The sequence below is a fragment of the Carassius carassius genome, chromosome 6 (assembly GCF_963082965.1).
Source record: "Carassius carassius chromosome 6, fCarCar2.1, whole genome shotgun sequence".
Lineage (NCBI taxonomy): Eukaryota > Metazoa > Chordata > Actinopteri > Cypriniformes > Cyprinidae > Carassius > Carassius carassius.
The window spans coordinates 2859284-2879302 of record NC_081760.1 but is presented as its reverse complement, the minus strand read 5'-3'; the positions used below and the strand labels follow the sequence as shown (position 1 = coordinate 2879302).

At 39.2% G+C, this 20019-nt stretch overlaps 1 protein-coding gene across 2 annotated transcripts; it reads left to right on the top strand.

Annotated features, from left to right (window-relative positions):
- Positions 1 to 3286: 3286 nt before the first annotated feature.
- Positions 3287 to 18486, top strand: LOC132142218 (ubiquitin-like modifier-activating enzyme 6). Of its 2 annotated transcripts, none has more exons than XM_059551907.1 (33): positions 3287 to 3389; positions 6377 to 6461; positions 6542 to 6636; positions 6933 to 6961; positions 7237 to 7331; positions 7536 to 7647; positions 7752 to 7832; positions 7903 to 8025; positions 8155 to 8278; positions 8352 to 8455; positions 8531 to 8593; positions 8678 to 8754; positions 9636 to 9702; positions 9780 to 9923; positions 10420 to 10487; positions 10801 to 10879; positions 11046 to 11126; positions 11220 to 11297; positions 11380 to 11561; positions 11649 to 11754; positions 12158 to 12247; positions 13647 to 13727; positions 13826 to 13954; positions 14152 to 14203; positions 14302 to 14365; positions 14465 to 14534; positions 14630 to 14701; positions 14838 to 14961; positions 15078 to 15271; positions 15352 to 15479; positions 15566 to 15653; positions 16940 to 17034; positions 17189 to 18486. In XM_059551907.1, the coding sequence occupies exons 1-33, from the start codon at positions 3320 to 3322 to the stop codon at positions 17337 to 17339; spliced, it is 3201 nt and encodes a 1066-aa protein (XP_059407890.1). In that variant the 5' UTR covers positions 3287 to 3319; the 3' UTR covers positions 17340 to 18486. The 2 variants fall into 2 exon arrangements, with proteins under 2 accessions (XP_059407890.1, XP_059407891.1); XM_059551908.1 differs by lacking the exon at positions 3287 to 3389 and adding an exon at positions 3420 to 3594.
- Positions 18487 to 20019: the final 1533 nt, after the last annotated feature.

Below are 20019 nucleotides of genomic sequence, written 5' to 3'. Positions count from 1 at the left end.
ATCAAGCTTCTGAATTGTAAAGTATTGTATATTGTTACTGAAACTTCATAATGTTTCACTTGATTATACATTAAGTCAGGAATTATAGTTTGGAAAAAGTCTTTGGAAAAAGTCTAACTAGTAAAATGTTTACACGTTATGTGAAAACTAGTACAAGTATATAAATAAATAAAAAGAGACTTACTCATGTTTATGATCTCTACTGAATAAAGTGCTTCATTCTTTTTTTTCTGAGGAAATCCATTTCTCAAATTCTCAACCCTATCACATCTTTTTGGGGTGATTTATGTCTTATTCCTCTCATCGCGAAGCCAACAGTAAAATAAAAAAAACTTGAAGAACAGTCTGTGTGGGCGTATTCAAGCCACGCGCTTCAGTTTGAATCTGAATAGAGCGTTCAGTGCGGGGGCGTGGTCACATTAGATATAATGAAGGTAGACGTGAAAAACGGACATCGCGTTGTTTTCATATGGATTACTTTATCACAGAATATCTGTTCGGCGGCACTTGTTTAGTTTAAAAGCAATTGGATCGGGGTCTGGATGTACAAGGAGTGAGGTTGGTTAAAGGGGTTGGTGATTGTACTAAAATTCTGAATGAATCGTCTAAAAAATGTTGGCGAAGCCAAGGAATCATTGCAGTTCCTTAATAGTGGTTGGAATGGGCCAGTCCCTGACTGCGCTCACCTTCCCCTCGTCCATCCAGATGCCACTGCGGTCGATGGTATACCCAAGGAACTGCACTGAGGGTTGATGGAATGCACACTTCTCTGCTTTCAGATAGAGCTGGTAGTCCCTCAGGCGTTGCAGGACCTCCGCAACGTGGCGCTGATGTTCTGCCAGGCTCTGGGAGTATATCAGGATGTCATCAATGTAAACTAGGACGAACTGGTGGAGGAAATCCCGGAGCACCTCATGTATGAAATCCTGGAATATGGAGGGGGCGTTAACAAGTCCAAACGGCATGACGCAGTACTCATAATGGCCAGTAGGGGTGATGAAGGCGGTCTTCCACTCATCCCCCTCACGTATCCGGATGAGGTTATACGCACTGCGGAGGTCCAACTTGGTGAATACAGTGGCACCACGGAGATGTTCCAGGGCCGCTGGGACGAGGGGAAGTGGATACCGGAATTTCTGAGTTATCTTATTTAAGGCTCTATAATCAATGCATGGCCGCAAACCTCCATCTTTCTTGGCCATGAAGAAGAAGCTGGACGCAGCAGGGGAGGTAGATGGGCGGATGTATCCTTGTGCCAGTGCCTCCTTGATGTAGTCCTCCATGGCCTTCTCCTCGGGAACGGATAGGGAAGACATCGCTGAAGGGGGCGTAGCACTGGGGAATGGAGATGGATTGGTTCTCGACAGGGCTTTCAATGGATGTGGAGTAAACTGGTAGTGGTTCAGGGGGATGTTCCAAGCGAACAGGGCAGATACAAGATTGAAAGCAAGCTTCGCCCCACTTCAGGATTTCTCCGGTCTTCCAGGAGATCACAGGGTTATGCTGCTCCAACCATGGGCACCCTAGGATCACGTCAGCGGTGGAGTTCTCCAGAGCCAGCAGATGGATTTCCTCATGATGTAGGAGTCCTGTCTGGAGGGAAATGGGACCCACGCAGTGACGTACATATTTTTTGCTTAACGGCCTGCCGGTAATTGTGTGGATCTGGTAAGCCGCCGGCGTGGCCGTGGTTGGGAATCTGAGCTGACGGCAGAGATGAAGATGCCGGCTGACCCAGAATCGAGGAGGGCGGAAACCGGAAGAGATACATCAGCGGCAGTAAGTGTCACAACAGTGGTGAGTGGTTTCATTTGGTATCATGAAGGGAGAATGGCACTCACCATAGGACGAGGAGGACGGACGGGGCACACAGCAATGGTATGCCCCGGAGCTGCACAGTACAAACACAGGTTCTGGTCCAGCCGTCTCTGACGCTCCGCCATAGTGAGGCGGTATGAGTCTACTATCATGGGTTCGTTGGTTCTGGGGAGCTGACGTTCTCAGGTCGGCAAAGCGGTGTGGAGGACTGCGCCTGGCCCTGGTGCTCCTCTAAACACGACTGCATACGAGTGGCGAAGCGGATGGACAGCTGGATAAATCGCTCGAGGCCGATGGTATCCTCGTATGCAGCGAGATGCAACCGCACTCTAGGTTCCAGTCCTTGGCGGTAGGTCGTTAACAAGGCTTGTTCGTTCCATCCACTGGAGGCCGCCAGGGTTCTGAACTGCAAGGCATATTCATTGACAGACATTTTCCCTTGTTTTAAATTGTACAGCCTCTCACCTATCGAGGAATCCCAGGCAGGTCTGCCGAAAACTTCGCGGAAGTGTTCGATGAAGCTAGAATATGACTGAATCACTGGGTTATTTTAAGTCCAGAGTGAATCTGCCTACAGTAATGCTTTGCCTTGCAATTGGGAAACCGCTGCATTCCTCCGCCGAACCAGAGTAGGGCGCCGGCCTAGCCATGGGACTGGCGTGCACAGAAGGTGAAGGAGGGATGACGGGATCGGCGGATGTGCTCGCTGGTGGCTCGCATGAAGGTGCTGACATGAGTGTCCGACGGAGTGCATCAACAAGGTCTTGGAAGGGAAAGGGATCCGTGAGGCTCATGCTTGTGTCTCTCGGTGCTGGTCCGGTCATCTGTTACGGATCACACTGGAGACAGAGGAGTAACAGATGAAGTTGGATTATTAAAGACACAAGCAGAGGAGCAGGTAGTGAGGAGTGGATGGGCGTTGGGATCCGTGCCGGGAAGGTAGTGACTTCTGGAAGGGTAGGTGAACCACACACACGCACTTTAGGGGAATCGGTATCTTCGGAGGCAATCCTTAGAGAGAGGGTAGAAGAGGAGTTAGTCCTAATAGTAAGCATACAGGAATGATCTTGTCGCAAATGTGACCGGACGATGACTGAGTGCGTGTGTGGCTTTTATGGTGCAGCGCTGATGAGTGGATGATGAGGAGCAGGTGGTGATGACTAGTATTCAGGTGAGGGTGTGCGCTGTGATTGTGTGGAGGTGGAACCTGGCGTGTTTGTAACACTAATAAAATAAAAAGAGAAAATGCAGATAACACATTCATAAAAGAAATTATAGACATATTAGTGCTCTTAGTGCAAGTTGTCTAAAAACAATCTGGTGCTTCCTAATGTGGGACACTGAAAAGTCTATGATAAAAGTCCAAAATCTATGATAATGATGATAGTAATAGTAATGATATAATAATAATGATATTAATGGCCTTCCATATTCTCAGGATATCCTTCTTTACGGGAATGGGCGAGTAATCTATTCCTCGAGGTGGCGGTAGTGAGTTCTCATGACGAAACCCTACTGCGCATGCGCAGTAGAAGAAGTGTGCTGCTCCCGTTCCTCTCGCACATTGACAGGTAGCTAATTCAAAGCTCTTCTTCCTTGCTACAGACATTCCTTTAAACCTCGACTTACTGAATACAAGCCACCGCAACCGTAAAAGCGCATTAAGCAGGACCTTGCCTGCAGATTCGGTTTAACTGTTTCTAGATAAACAGATAACATTAGGCTATTTTAGTGATCAGCTCAGCTAGCCTGTGTGCTAATGATATAGAGATATGAGTAAGCAATATGATAAATTAATTATTTTAGGACATGTTTAACGTCTTCTGCTTAAATGCGAGATGTTTTTGTGATGATGTGATTTGTTTTGTATTTTAGATATTCATCTTCAATGATTTAGGGTCTTTAAATGGAGGAAATAATACGCGTTAGATTTGAGATTGCGTGTGGCAGTGCTCAGATAGATTGTCTTTTTTATTTATTATATTTTTTTTTGTTTGTTAGAAATTCATATTGTGTGGCTCACTTGACAAAGATATGTCATGTGAAACATGACAAAGCATAAAACTGTCATGGCATTGCAGGCAGAAGTGAAGATAGTTGTCATGTTTCTCAGGGCTCCAATGCTCATCAGGGAATTTTAAAATTGTTTTCCATACCTAGAACATTTATTGAAATTAATACGGTCCTTAAAAGAAATTTACAATATATTTTTGTTCTAAAATGTCATGCAGGCCAGGTAGATCGATTATTAAAATGAATCGTTCTTTTGAATCGGTTCTTTTGAATGAATCAGTCGAACCGTTTAACAGTATGTGAACAGGTCAGATTGATGAATGACTACTGTATTTTTTTTCTGTCAAAATGGTCTGCAAATTAACCTGTTAGCTGTCACTCACATTTTTGAACTTAGACTTAAAAGTGCATGATCCAAACCTAAATTTTTATAATTCATGACTGAAAACATTTTGTAACATGATTTTGATGTACCATTTTCATGGCAATGCAATGTTTGAATTTAAAATTGGTTTCAAAGGATGAATTTTGAGATTTTAAGTTTTCAAGTGATATATAATTTCTGATGATTTCTAAAGTGTGATAGAGAAAAAGGAAACAAAGAAGACTTTTTTTTTTTTGGACAAAGGCCAGAACTCCTGTTATGATGTAGGTTTTTTGAGGTGCACTCTTGCCATAAATTAATCTGTTACTTTTCCTTCATCATTTTTATTTTAAAAGATTGGTAAAATATCTATTTAGGAGTCTTAGACCATTCCAACGATATATACAGTCGTGGCCAAAAGTTTTGAGAATTACATAAATATTGGAAATTGGAAAAGTTGCTGCTTAAGTTTTTATAATAGCAATTTGCATTTACTCCAGAATGTTCTGAAGAGTGATCAGATGAATTGCATAGTCCTTCTTTGCCATGAAAATTAACTTAATCCCAAAAAAACCTTTCCACTGCATTTCATTGCTGTCATTAAAGGACCTGCTGAGATCATTTCAGTAATCGTCTTGTTAACTCAGGTGAGAATGTTGACGAGCACAAGGCTGGAGATCATTATGTCAGGCTGATTGGGTTAGAATGGCAGACTTGACATGTTAAAAGGAGGGTGATGCTTGAAATCATTGTTCTTCCATTGTTAACCATGGTGACCTGCAAAGAAACACGTGCAGCCATCATCGCGTTGCATAAAAATGGCTTCACAGGCAAGGATATTGTGGCTACTAAGATTGCACCTAAATCACCAATTTATAGGATCATCAAGAACTTCAAGGAAAGAGGTTATATTCTTGTAAAGAAGGCTTCAGGGTGTCCAAGAAAGTCCAGCAAGCGCCAGGATCGTCTCCTAAAGAGGATTGAGCTGCGGGATCGGAGTGCCACCAGTGCAGAGCTTGCTCAGGAATGGCAGCAGGCAGGTGTGAGCGCATCTGCACGCACAGTGAGGCCAAGACTTTCGGAAGATGGCCTGGTGTCAAGAAGGGCAGCAAAGAAGCCACTTCTCTCCAAAAAAAACATCAGGGACAGATTTATCTTCTGCAGAAAGTATAGTGAATGGACTGCTGAGGACTGGGGCAAAGTCATATTCTCCGAGTCATATTCACTGCCCCTTTCCGATTGTTTGGGGCATCTGGAAAAAGGCTTGTCCGGAGAAGAAAAGGTGAGCGCTACCATCAGTCCTGTGTCATTCCAACATTAAAGCATCCTGACACCATTCATGTGTGGGGTTGCTTCTCATCCAAGGGAGTGGGCTCACTCACAATTCTGCCCAAAAACACAGCCATGAATAAAGAATGGTACCAAAACACCCTCCAACAGCAACTTCTTCCAACAAGCCAACAACAGTTTGGTGAAGAACAATGCATTTTCCAGCATGATGGAGCACCGTGCCATAAGGCAAAAGTGATAACTAAGTGGCTCGGGGACCAGAATGTTGAAATTTTGGGTCCATGGCCTGGAAACTCCCCAGATCTTAATCCCATTGAGAACTTGTGGTCAATTCTCAAGAGGCGGGTGGACAAACAAAAACCCACTAATTCTGACAAACTCCAAGAGATGATTATGAAAGAATGGGTTGCTATCAGTCAGGATTTGGCCCAGAAGTTGATTGAGAGCATGCCCAGTCGAATTGCAGAGGTCCTGAAAAAGAAGGGCCAACACTGCAAATACTGACTCTTTGCATAAATGTAATTGTCGATAAAAGCCTTTGAAACGTATGAAGTGCTTGTAATTATATTTCAGTACATCACAGAAACAACTGAAACAAAGATCTAAAAGCAGTTTAGCAGCAAACTTTTTGAAAACTAATATTTATATAATTCTCAAAACTTTTGGCCAGGACTGTAGTTTGTCATGACTAGATTAGGATTTAATTGTAATATAGCGAAGTAAACGTAGGGGGTCCACCGAGGGGACGGGCGACAGTTAACAGTTAACTTGCATGACATACCCAGATCTCTGAAAGTAGGAAATTTGCAGCTGTAAATTCAGATTTCTGTACTGTATTTATTTGCTCTGCTGTCATCGGCAGTGAATAGATGTTCTTTATCTCTGGTACAGAATCTAACAGAGGAACACCCGGCGGACACCCCTGTCCCCTTCCCACTATGGCTGATGCCATGGACATAGATGACTCTCTGTACAGGTACACTGTTAATACTGAAGCTGAAACACTGAGAGAGAATCTGCTTCTAACTGTGTGTGTGTGTGTGTGTGTGTGTGTAGTCGGCAGCGTTATGTGCTGGGGGACAGTGCTATGCAGCAGATGGCCCAGTCCTCTGTGTTTCTCAGTGGAATAGGAGCCCTTGGAGTGGAAATAGGTGAGCTGTGCCGTCCATACACCACTCCGGCCCTTTTCGCGTATTCATATATGTGTATTTCATTCTTTTCCTATTTACAAGCATTTATGATCTCTTTATAAAAGGCTATACATTAGTCGTCACAATCAGGGAGTAAGAATTACCTAGTTTCTTGAATATCATGATCTGAAATGTCAGTGATTGAAATGTCAGCTTTCATATCCTATGAGTTATAAATTGAATACCATGTACATCATTTTCAGTCTATATTAGCCATTTTTGTAAAGTTCTAATCAAAAATCTGTCATGTTGTGCAGCAAAAAATATTGTTCTGGCAGGAGTGAAGGTAAGATAAATGTCTATATATATATTTTTCAGTTTTTTCTATATACACTTTTTATGGAATTAGTATTTGAATTTCATTGCCATACACAAAATATCATGTTTGATTATTTTTTCCCAATACACTATTGTGTATTAAGGCCGCTTTGTTTAATAAAATACAGAAATATTGTGAAATATGAATAACTGTTGTAATTTATAATTTTAATGTTTTATGATCAGTTAATTTTTTCAGTTGTATTATGACTGTATTATGAGTTTTTGCACGTGTGTTTGTAGGCAGTCACTCTTCATGACTGTAAGCGATGTGAAGTTTGGGATCTTGGCACCAATTTCTTCATCAGAGAGGAGGATGTGCATAGCCAGAAGAAAAGGTGGTTACTTTTGTTTCAAGCAAACTAAATTTAGTCCTTATTTGTATTATCTTTTCTAGAACAAAATCATCTAAACTTGATATAAAATTAATTTTATAAGATATATATATAATGACATCGTCCACCTCTGTGGCCTTATGAGACTCTAATTCTTAATTTCTATGAAGATGTGCAGTTATCATATTGATTTTCTTTTTCTATAAGGGTGGAGGCTGTCCATTCTCGAGTGGCTGAGTTAAACCCATACGTTCAGGTCAGTGTGTCCACCGATGTCCTGGATGAAAACACTGACCTCAGCTTCCTAAAGAGATACCAGGTTGGAAGTTTCTAACTTCATTCTAACTTTATTCCAGTCAGATCATTATTATTACGTTCATAACATACTTGATTATGTCTCTATTCTTGTGTTTATTTCTTCAGTGTGTAGTGTTAACCGAAACAAAGCTGAGCTTACAGAAACGAATCGATCATTTCTGCCACTCTCAGCAGCCTCCTATTAAGGTACGGTCATTCCCAGACATACTTGATATTACTCCTTGTTTGGGTGCTTTAAAATGCATTTCTGGTGCAGTTCATTGGCTGTGACGTGTTTGGTATCTGCTCGCGAGTGTTCTGTGATTTTGGGGAGGCGTTTGAAGTGTCGGACCCTACGGGAGAAGAACCAAAAGAGCTCTTCATCCAAAACATCAGCCAGGTAATGAGAGCGCTGAACTGTCAAACCTTCGTTCCATCATTTCTTTTGTCACATTTAGTCTGAATGCTGAACATTAGAGTTCTGTGATTTGAGTTGCTTTTTAACTTCCTGCTTGACATCCAATCGCAGGGGAATCCTGGTGTTGTGACGTGTATGGACAGCCGAACACATGGTCTCCAGACTGGGCAGAGTGTGTGTTTTAAAGAGATCAATGGCATGAGTGAACTCAATGGTACCACTCACCAAGTTACAGGTATAAACACAAACTCTACAGTCATCATGCATGGTGACGTTCTCTACTTACATAACTCTGTGTGTGTATTTAGTTCTGTCTCCCTACAGTTTTACGATCGGTGATACCTCGTCATGCCAGCCGTACACTCATGCGGGAATCTTCCGCCTGGTCAAGATGCCCAAAACCTTCACCTTTGTATGTTAACACCACCTTTAGTTGGTCTGTTTGATATTGGTGAAATACAGTGATTAACTGTTTTCTCTGTTGTAGGAGACGATGGAGCAGGAGTTATCTGACCCCCGGCTCCTTACTCCAGACTTCAGTAAACCAGAGGTCAGAAATACAGAGTCCATTCATCAATACTGACATGAGAATCAGTCACTTTTGAACTTAATAAATGTTTCCTTATCCAATCAGGCCCCTCTGCAGCTCCATACAATCATGTTAGCTTTGGATGCTTTCCAGGAACAGCATGCTAGACTCCCCAACATTGGGTAAATACATTTTTGATCTTTTAGGCACTGTTTCAAACCCTAGTGAGCTGCTTAACCAGCAGCAGATCACCATGTTTTGAATAGGATTTGGCATTAAAGTAGGTGTAGCATGATTAAGCAGTGATTGAGGGCAAGAGGGTTTATTTCTATTAGTGATGCACCAACATTTCAACAGCCAAAAGAGTTTTGGAAGGTCAAAATAATTGACCGGAACAGCACTTCTCAAATGATTCTTTTTGACCGTGTCACATGTTTTGGACACACACCAATTCTGCTTTTATTTTTCCTAAAATAAGGCATAAAACATTAAGTTTCATTTAACTTTTCAAATATTATCAAATGAAAATTAACAATTATTTTTTCTTTATTTAACACTTTTTGTTATCAAACTATTTGCTGCACAACAGAGATTTACTGTTATATCTAAAACATTGATGACAAATAGCATATCTCTTAAATAAGTTTAATAATTATTTTAATAGTATTGTTTTTTGTACATTCTACTATACTGTAGTCATTTATTTTTCACAGTTGTTCAAGTTAACCCAAACATTTATTTTGAAGGGCTGTTGTGAAGACCTTTTTTAGTTTTTGTGTGGATATCCAAAAAATAAAAAAAATGGGTGTATATGATGATAGAAGACAATATATTTTATCAAATGAAGTTTGTTTATCTGAGAGATGCCCTTAAACCTGTAAACGCAGCAGCACACTGAACAGCATACTAAGCTCAATTTCCCAAATTTAATTACTGAAACTTTATTAGCATCAAATATTAGCTGTGTAATTTCTCATAAGTGTGAATATTTTGCTCTCTCTCTGATTATGATTGACATGGACGAATAACATTGTGCTGGATTATTTCCCTCTGCTGTGTGTAGTTGTTTGCAGGATGCTGAGCTGCTCCTGAAGTTCACAGAGGAGATCAGCAGAACACTTAAAAACAAAGTCAGTTTCACACAAGCACTTCCTGTTGTGCGCATCTTCAGACTTCCATCTTTTAATGTAAATGTGTGTGTCGTCAGGTATGCATAAACCAGGAGCAGGTGAGGAGCGTGTCGCGCTGTGCGAGGGGATGTCTCTCTCCTCTAGCGGCAGTGGTGGGTGGTTTTGCCAGTCAAGAGGTTTTAAAGGCTCTCACTGGAAAGTTTTCTCCTCTTCAGCAGTGGGTAAGTCAAAGGTCAGACGTTTTGTCTTGTAAAGTAATGTACGTTACTATTCAAATGTTTGGCGTCTGTTACATTTTTTAAAATGTTGTTGAAAGAAATCACTTATGCACACCAATGCTGTATTTATTTGTTCAAAAATACAGAGAATATATTATAATATAGTAGTATGTTTTATATTAAAAATACTATAATATATTTAAAATTAATTTATTACATTTTAAAATGTAAAGTTGTGCTAAATTTGGTGCTTAAGAAACATTTGCTATTATCAGTGCTTAATATTTTTGTGAAAACCATGATACAGGATGTCACTTGTGATCAATTTAATGCATCCTTGCTAAATAAAAATATGAATAGCTTAAAAAAAAAAAAGAAATCTTACTGTCCCCAAACTTTTTAATTGTAGTGCACGACACTGATAGTAAGTACTACACTGATATATAAGTACTAAAGAAATACTATTCATTCTTTTTTTTATGTATGTGTGTTTCTACAGTTTTATCTGGATGCGACAGAGGTGATTCAGCCCTTCCAATCTCTTCCTGCTGAGGAATTTGCCCCAAGGTGAGCGTGATGCCAAGTATTGAGCTCCACAATCTTGTTTTGTTAATTCATGTTTCTACTGCATTTGTAGAATGGTCATTTCTTTTTTGTTCTTATCGCGTACAAACATTACCGTTTTTACTTCAAGAATAGTTCATCCAAAAACTTCGTATTCTGTCATCATTTTACTTCAGTGCTCCAAGGGGGCCTTAAAATGACTTCAAATAAGACAAAGCAAGCATTAAAATAAACTGAAGCTTCAAACATTTCATATAATACCCATGTTTTCACTGGAAATGGCCTAATTTTCGAAGAGTGATTTTGGTGTTTGTAGGGGAGACCGGTACGATGCGTTGAGGGCGTGTATCGGAGAGTCACTGTGTTTGAAACTGCACAAATGTCAAGTCTTTATGGTGAGTGAAAAAAGAATAGCCGGCACAGTAGAATGTGAACCAAAATGTCATTTTAAAATCCATTAAAGAGCAAATGTCACTCGACATTGTTTATTTTATTCTTAGTATATATTCTTTGCATAGATGCATTGTCCTACTGTTTGATTATCTTAAAATGTGAATGTAGGTGGGCTGTGGTGCTATCGGCTGTGAGATGCTGAAGAATATGGCACTAATGGGTGTCGGATTGAGCAGATGCTCGGGAGAGGTGGGGAAATACATCCGACTGGAGTTTTATTTTTTATTTACACGGGGAATGGAAAGTTGGTCCAATTCTTAGAATGCTATTTTTTATTCTTAGATATGCATCACAGATCCAGATTTGATTGAGAAATCCAACCTCAACAGGCAGTTTCTCTTCAGACCTCAGCATATACGGGTATCTTAATCATTGGATAGTTCTTCACTCTTTCATTCATGAATTACATGTCTCTCATAAGTTGGATTTCCTCTCTCTGTAGAAGCCGAAGAGCACTACAGCAGCAGCAGCTTCTTTAGAAATAAACCCAGAGCTGCAAATAGATGCTCATCTGAATAAAGTGTGTCCCGCTACAGAAGACATGTACAGTGACGCTTTCTTCTCCCATCTCAACCTGGTGGTCACCGCACTGGACAATGTGGAGGCACGGAGATATGTGGATAGGTAATTCATTATATAACAGCAGAAATAATTGTTTTTGTATTACATGTGTGCTTCACATTCTTCAGTGGTTGTTTTGTGATCTTACAGTCGGAGTGTATCCAATCAGAAAGCTCTGTTAGACTCTGGTACCATGGGTACGAAAGGACACACTGAGATCATCGTCCCATTCCTCACTGAGTCCTACAACAGCCATGTGAGTGTGTATGTTTGTGTATGTGTATATGGTCGCAGTGATTTTGCCAAGTAAGACTTGTTCCTGGATCAACATTACTGTCCAAAAATATAGACCTAATACAATCACTACGCCTAAACCTAACCCCACCCATAGTTAATTCCTAAAATAAGAGGGAAATGATGGCTGATTAACAAGGATGTAGAAGCATCTAACCCTGATTGTAAGCCTAAAACTGACATTTCTTGAAAACTTGTCCTTCAATTCTGATTGGTTGATTGTAATGTTGTTCCAGGATCTACAAGGATGTTGATCCAGGAGCATGTAGTACTTGGTGAAATCATGTTCACCATGTGTATGCATAGGTTGTGTGCCAGTTTACCTATTTGTTGTCCATATTTTTTTCTTTTTCTATTTCTATTAGAGAGACCCACCAGAGGAGGAGATTCCGTTTTGCACTCTTAAATCTTTTCCTGCCGTTATTGAACACACCATACAGTGGGCAAGAGACAAGGTTAGTTTTGTTTTTTAATTTAAATTTTCTATTACTGCTGTCATTACTGTCATGCCAAGTATTTTGGAGAACTGTTCAGTTTTCTCAAGTTTTTTAATATGGTTATCATTGAAATGAAAAGTGACTATAGCAATTAATAGCCAGGGCAACAGTGTGTAATTTTGAAGACACAAAATAATTTTTTTTATTATTTACTATTTTTTGCAAGTAGCTTTTATTAGGTGTTTTTATTAGGGCTGTGAAATCGATTAATCACGATTAATTGCTACCAAAATAATTGTATTTTAATTTTGGGACATGATCAGATCTTTATTCTGGAACATGTGATAAATGTATTAATGTAGACATAGATTGAAGATCTAATCAGAAGAATCGTTAATTGAAGAAAACTTAATTAACCTTCCTTTGTGAATCTTTTGCACTTTGGATGTTACACTCGCGCATTTCTATGGTATATATAACAGATATTAAAGGGATACTCCATCCCAAGATGAAAATGTTGTCATTAATCACTTACCCCCTTGTTGTTCCAAACCTGTAAAAGCTTCGTTCATCTTCGGAACACAATTCAGGATATTTTGGATGACCTTCACATAGACTGGCAAATAAGTTACACTGTCAAGGTCCAGTAAAGTATGAAAGACATCGTCAGAAGAGTCCATCTGCCATCAGTGATTTAACCGTAACATTATGATGTGACAAGAATACTTTTTGTACGCGAATAAAACAAAAATAATGACTTTATTCAACAATTCCTCTCCTATGTGTCTCTATGCTGCTCTATGCACAAGGATGCGCTGTTTCTGCTGGTATTTATACCTTCATTTTGAAAGAAAACAGCGCATCCTTGTGGCGCGGCTGACACAGAAGAGCGTAGGCAGTTTGAGTGATAAGGAGAGACACAGAGGAGACTGATGACAAAGGAATTGTTGAATAAAGTCATTATTTTTGGTTTATTCGCGTACAAAAAGTATTCTCGTCACTTCATAACGTTACGGTTGAAACAGTGATGGCAGATGTAGTCTTCTGACGATGTCTTTCATACTTTTTCGGTCCTTGACAGTGTAACTTATTTGGCAGTCAATGGGACAGTCACAAGCCTCCCAGTTTTCATCAAAAAATATCTTAAATTGTGTTCCGAAGATGGACAAAGCTTTTAGGGGTTTGGAATGACATGGGGTTAAGTGATTAATGACAAAATTGTCATTTTGGAGTTGAGTATCCCTTTAAAATGGTTGTTGTTGTTGTTGTTGTTTTTTTTTGCAAAGAAAGAGAGAAACAAAAACTAAATGAGTCAAAAATGTCCAAAAAGGCTTGGTTTGAGGTTTGATCGTCTCTTAATAGTACTTGGAGATGTTGTGAGTGTTCTGATTTGTGATCTTGTTTTTGTTTCGTATAGTTTGAGAGTGCTTTCTCCCACAAACCCTCCATCTATAACATGTTCTGGCAGACTCATTCGTCAGCTCAAGAGGTGTTACGGGTAAGGATAATACTACATGTTTGTCTAAACACTAATTTAGCCTTGTTGGTGTTGAACAAGCCTTGTTAGGGGTCTGATTTCAGTGCTTGTGTGTGCAGAGGATGATGGCTGGGGAGACTATGGAGGGATCATTTCAGGTCATTAAGTTGCTGAGTCGGAGACCCACTCAATGGGATCACTGTCTAGCTCTCGCTCGACTCAAATTCGACAAGTACTTCAAAAGAAAGGTATCGGAACCATTATGCATAAATCTTTAATAATGGAGATCATCTTGTAGTAATGACTATTATCATTTCAGGTTTTGGAGGTTGTTTACAGAATAGTAATAATGCTTTATTATATAATAATTCATTCCCTATTAAGAATGAAGTGTTTTTATTTTGGGATATGTTTACAGTGTGCCTTTTTAATTATAATACTTCAGGCATTACAACTACTGCATTCATTTCCACTGGACACACGGCTTAAAGACGGCAGTAAGTTGCATGCTTTACTCATTAATGCAGAGACGCTGTATTAAACACCAACAGAGTCTCGTCTTCGCCCGGCTCAGATAGTTTTCCTCTGTTTTCAGGTCTGTTCTGGCAGTCTCCGAAACGGCCACCTTCTCCGATAGAGTTCGACCTCAATGACCCACTGTGAGGATCTGAGTAAATATTCTGTTTTTAGAGACAGAAGTAGGAAATTTTTAAAGAGGTGAAACAGAACTATAAATGTTGTTGTTTTTCCTCCATCAGGCATTTCAGTTTTGTTGTCAGCGCAGCTCGCCTTTTTGCTGGAATTTATAATATTCCTCATTCAGAAGAGGTAAGAGGAATGTTTAATGTTTGTCTTTTTTTACTTGTGTGCCACCTGAAGAAAATTCTCAAGTTATGTTTTGTTGCCGTTTATATAATTCAAAGCAAATTTCCTACGAGGCTGTTTCAAGTGTTTTAGCAGAGGTGGAGGTTCCTGAATACAAACCAGCTGAAAAGGTATCCGTTCTTTCACTTATTATGTACTGTATTGCAATGAAAATGTGTCTGATTTAACTCTATTAAATGTGTGCCAGACTGAAATTGCTCACTTCTGCTTTAAGAAAGATCACTAAGTGTTGAGTATTTGTTTCAGCATATAGAGACCGATGAGACTGTTAAGAAGCCTGATCAGTTGCAGATGACAGTAAGCAGTGAAGAGGAAAGACAAGCAATCTCCCAGCTACAGGAGGCCATCAGCTCCAGCTTTGTGACACCGGGTGTGTTGATACACTCAAACACAACGTGTAACAGCTGTATGAGCCAAACTATGATATCCTTCTGTTTTCACACACTGTTCCTCTCGTGTCTTTTTCCTTTCTTCTTTTGTCTTTAGAGAGGCTGCGTATGACTCCTCTTTTCTTTGAAAAGGATGACGACTCAAACGGACACATGGATTTCGTAGCATCAGCGTCGGCTCTGCGAGCTCATATGTACGCCATCGAGGCTGCTGACAGACTACAAACCAAACGAATCGCTGGCAAAATCATCCCCGCTATCGCCACATCTACAGCGGCTGTTGCAGGACTGGTGAGAGAAAGCCTAATTACCATTGTGTTCAGTCCATTGCTTTATGTATTTATTATTGTTGTATTATTCGTTCTTTGTAGGTGTCATTGGAGTTGATAAAAGTCGCTGGTGGTTATGGATTTGAGTTATTTAAAAACTGTTTCTTCAACCTGGCCATTCCAGTCATGGTGCTCACAGAAACCGCTCAGGTCAAGAGAACCCAGATCAGGTAACAGCAACACTCCTGCACGGATTGACACTTGTAAAAATGCGTTTCTTAATCTTGGGCCAATTTGATCCATTTGTTTTGACTAGAGATGATATCTCCTTTTCTATCTGGGACCGTTGGACTATCTTTGGTCATGAGGACTTTACCTTGTCTGATTTCATGAACGCAGTAAAGGTGTGTAGTGTTTGAGCTTCCAGATCAAAAATGGGGAGCGCACTTTAGCTTTCAGAGACCCACTGCACCAAAAATACATTTTTGAAGGTTGATAATACCCAAATATGGATTAAAACAGCAACTTTTGCTCTGAAATTTAACATGGCAACATCACTGTCTACTTTCTTGGATCCAAGCTTGGATTGTAAGCTTTCGAACAACAATTTTAATTCTTGACATTTATTTAAATATATATCTGTGTGTGTGTGCGTGCGTGCGTGCGTTTGTCATTTTATATAAACCTTAAGTTCATAAAATGCAATTTTTACAGATTTTCTCAATCTGCCGTTAAAAGTTGTGCTCTATACGTATTTCTTTTTCTTTTATTTTTTTCTTTTATTTTATTTTCTTTTATTTTTATTTTTTATTTTTTTCCCTTTTATTGAGTTCCTTTTTCTTTTATCAAGGAAATTGATACTTTTATTAAACTGACAGTTAAGACTTCACATTGTTATAAAATATATTTTTAACTGTCTATTAATCAAAAATCCTAAAAAAACATGTATCAGTGTTTCCAGTGATATTAAGCACTTTTCAACATTGATAAGAAATGTCTGTTGAGCGGCAAATCAGCATCTTAGAATGATTTCTGGAGGATCATGTGACACTAAAGACTGGAGTAATGATGCTGAAAAATTCAGCTTTAACGGCACATGAATAAAAAATGTTTTTTAATGTGTAAGAATATTTAATATTTACCAGTCTCAAAATTTTGAATGGTAATGTACATGATTAAAACAAACAGTGACATCTTAATAAAGCAATATGCCCCAAGAAGCCGTGGTTTACAGTGAATTTATGACAGCTTAAGGGGTTTTAGTCACTCCTTTCTGCTTCGCGTCATGCCTAACAATGCCCATTAGCTGTTATAAATTCACTATAAACCACGGCTTCATGGGGCTTATTGCTTTTATAAAACGGCTATTCCATAGACGTAGTAAGGTTTAACAAAATAAAACTGAGCAAATAAAGTGTAAAGATATTAATGAAAACAGTATTCTTCCACCAAACAATTTAGTTCCTCCGAATAATTTGTGGTTGTAACAAAGTGGTTGTATGTTTGTAGAGTAATTTACAACAGCTTTGATCGTGGCTCAGTCAAATTAGAATCAAGGACTGGAACTATCCGTTTTATAAAAACAATTTTATGTGCCTGGGTCTCTGAGGGCTAATGATTTGTTGTTTTAGCATTAATTAATTATTGCAGAGTGCATAATGTAAGAATTATGTTTATGCTTAATTCTTAGGAGGAGTACGGAATTGAGCCCACCATGGTTGTTCATGGAGTGAAGATGCTGTATGTGCCAGTTATGCCAGGCCATAACAAAAGACTCAAACTGACGTAAGGCCCAGCAGTAAAATAACCTAGACTTTTAAACTGAAGTGTGTAATTTCTATGTGACTACTGTGATCAAACACAGTTGTCAAAATAATGACACACACTTCAGGTTTTCTTATGCATTTCCATGACAGTACCCTTATTTCTCTTCTTACAGAATGCATAAACTGATCAAACCCTCAGCAGGCAGGAAGTATGTTGACCTTACCGTATCATTTGCCCCGGAGGTGGATGGTGACGAAGACCTGCCCAGTCCTCCAGTGCGCTATTACTTCAGTCGAGAAAGCGAGAGTGGAGAGACTGCCTGACAAACACACACACACACACACACACACACACACACACACACACACACACACAGAGACACACTCTCTCCGCTCTCTTGCCCTGTGGACCACAAGTGGTTTAGCACTTGATCTGACTCATTGTACATAGTGAATTTTTGTTTTCTACGGGTTTTCATTTTATTGCATAGCATTGTCTGTGCAGATGCCTTAAGATAATTTTATTGTGCTTCAATGTGACTACAATAATGATTATAATATTAATACTCAAAAGAGTAAAACAAAAGTTTACACGACTTCCCCAGGGCTTAATATTGTATGTTAGTCTCTTAGACTGGCAGAGGACTTGGTAAAAGTCGCTAGAGGGCCCGTAGGAGATGAACATTCATCATGAATCAGTGGTAGTTTATTTGCACGTTCTGGCAGGATACTGCAGAAAAGTCATCAGTAAGTGTAAGCAAAAGATTTTAAATTGTTAATCATCGGCATTCAGCGATTCTTCAACACTGGTTTGCCCTGATTTTTGCTTTCAGAGAATACTGATGAGGAAAAGAAAATTGCATTGTAATGTTGCAGATACAATGTTCAAAATATATTCTCTGTAATACCACAAGGGGTCGCTATATTTAACAGTGTCCTATGTCTGTTTGTCTGCGACTAACAACTGCTTGATGAGATTCGAGAGCAACAAAGGATGAGACTCTACATAATTGACAATAATGTATAGACATCACCTCCTAAATAATGGTGTATTCATATCATTAAGTCCAACCTGTGTCTTAACATCAAAAACAGGCTTTTCACAAATAACTCGCTGCACTTGTAGACTTGTTGATGTCATTGACTCATCCTAAGCAGTTGGCTGTTGCTTAGCACACATGTAACTGGCAGTAGTGATCAGAAATAACACACTCACACACAACCTGAGCCAACACTGAGCTTTAAACTTACTGTGGATATGTTGGAATGCACAAAGAAAAACATGGAAAGGTTTTCTAGTTTGATCCCTTTAAATGGCATTAAGATGCAGAGAATTCCCTCTCATGATGTCCAGTATTTACGGTTTGTATAAATATATCTGATGATATCAAAAGGAGCTAAACCAGTGATCGGAAGATATGTCAAAGTTGAAGTTTTCAACAGAATACAATAAATTTAACATTTAAATCAATTCCAAATGGATTTACAGTTTTTCTCTCATTTCATCTTTCAACAAGAAGGCAGTTTGTGGTAGTGTATAGTATAGTAAAATATAATATAATACTGACATATGAAACTGTACACTTGTAAGTGTTTGTGTGCGTCAATGAAAGCACCACATTAATATAGAAAATTTTTTAATGCTTTATTTCGAATAAAATATATTTTCAATTCATTAGAGAATCCTAGAAAAAAAATATTCCAGTTTGTGTAAAATAAGAAATGTTTCATAAAGCACCAAATCAGCACATAAGAATGATTTCGTGTGACGCTGAAGACTGAAGTAATGATGCTGAAAGGTCAGCTTTGCATCACAGGAACAAACTGCATTTTAACATTTTAAAATAGAAAACAGTTTTTTTTTAAATTGTAATAATATTTCACAATATTGCTGTCTTTACTGTATTTTTAATCCAGTAATACAGCCTTGGTTGAGAATACGACACTTATGAATTTTACCTACTTCAGACTTTTAAATGTTAACCTATATTTCAGGACATATGCGCCTTCTGTTGTTGTTTCTGCAGCTTTTCCATGCAACCACTTGTAACAATTTATCTTATAAGCGATGGGTTAAATCAATAAAAAATGCCTTTATACTTCAGCACACAAGAACACAAAGAAAAGGTGTGTATTCATAACATATAATCTGTTTTAAAAGATACACTTTTGTGTAAATCACCCTAGTTCAAACAGAGGAGGAGGCAAAGGAATTAAATTTACCCTGAAGTGTCAAATGATCTGCCTGTTGGGTCAGAGTTCACACCAAAAGTCTGCCCCCCCCCCCCCCCCCCCTACACACACTCAAATACATTTAAGAAGAGCACAGATGGTTAATAATGGCTATCTAAATTAACATGATAAGCCACATGCTTCTCGTTCTCCTCCTGTGCCTTCTTCTCCTGAGGAAGATGATGTGATGTAACAGTCTAGACATTGGACAGCTGCTATCTCCTTATGCAAACTTATTAAAGTAAGGATATGGGATCTTTGCTGAAATCCATTAATTTATTAGTTAGCCCTACTACAGCCTAGCGCAGTTTAATTATATTGATTTAAGTACACACAGATTTAAGATTTCGAGTTAACTGCAACAAATTTAAACAATCTTTCAAAAAATAAAAATATTTCTGAGTGCGCGTTGACACATTTATTATAAGATTTGAATTATTAGGTCAGTTTCTGTTTTCAGCGTCATATTTGCTCGAGCTTGTTGTGGATCTCTCTCTCTCTCTCCAAACTTTCGGTCACGCTCTCTCTTCTCTCCGGGAATGTGTTTCCTGTGGTCCGCTGCCTGATTGGTCCGCTGTCTTCCGGGAAGACGCGGATTGGAAGCTTGCGCTCGATATCTCTGGAAGGGAGGAGAGTAGTGATGGGAAGTCCGATTCATTTCTGCGAATCGGTTCTTTCGAACAGTTTGTCAATGAACCAGTTGAAAATGAATTGGCGGTTCTTTTACGTCATAACCTTGTACCTGACCTCTCAGCATGGTATGTGTGCTATA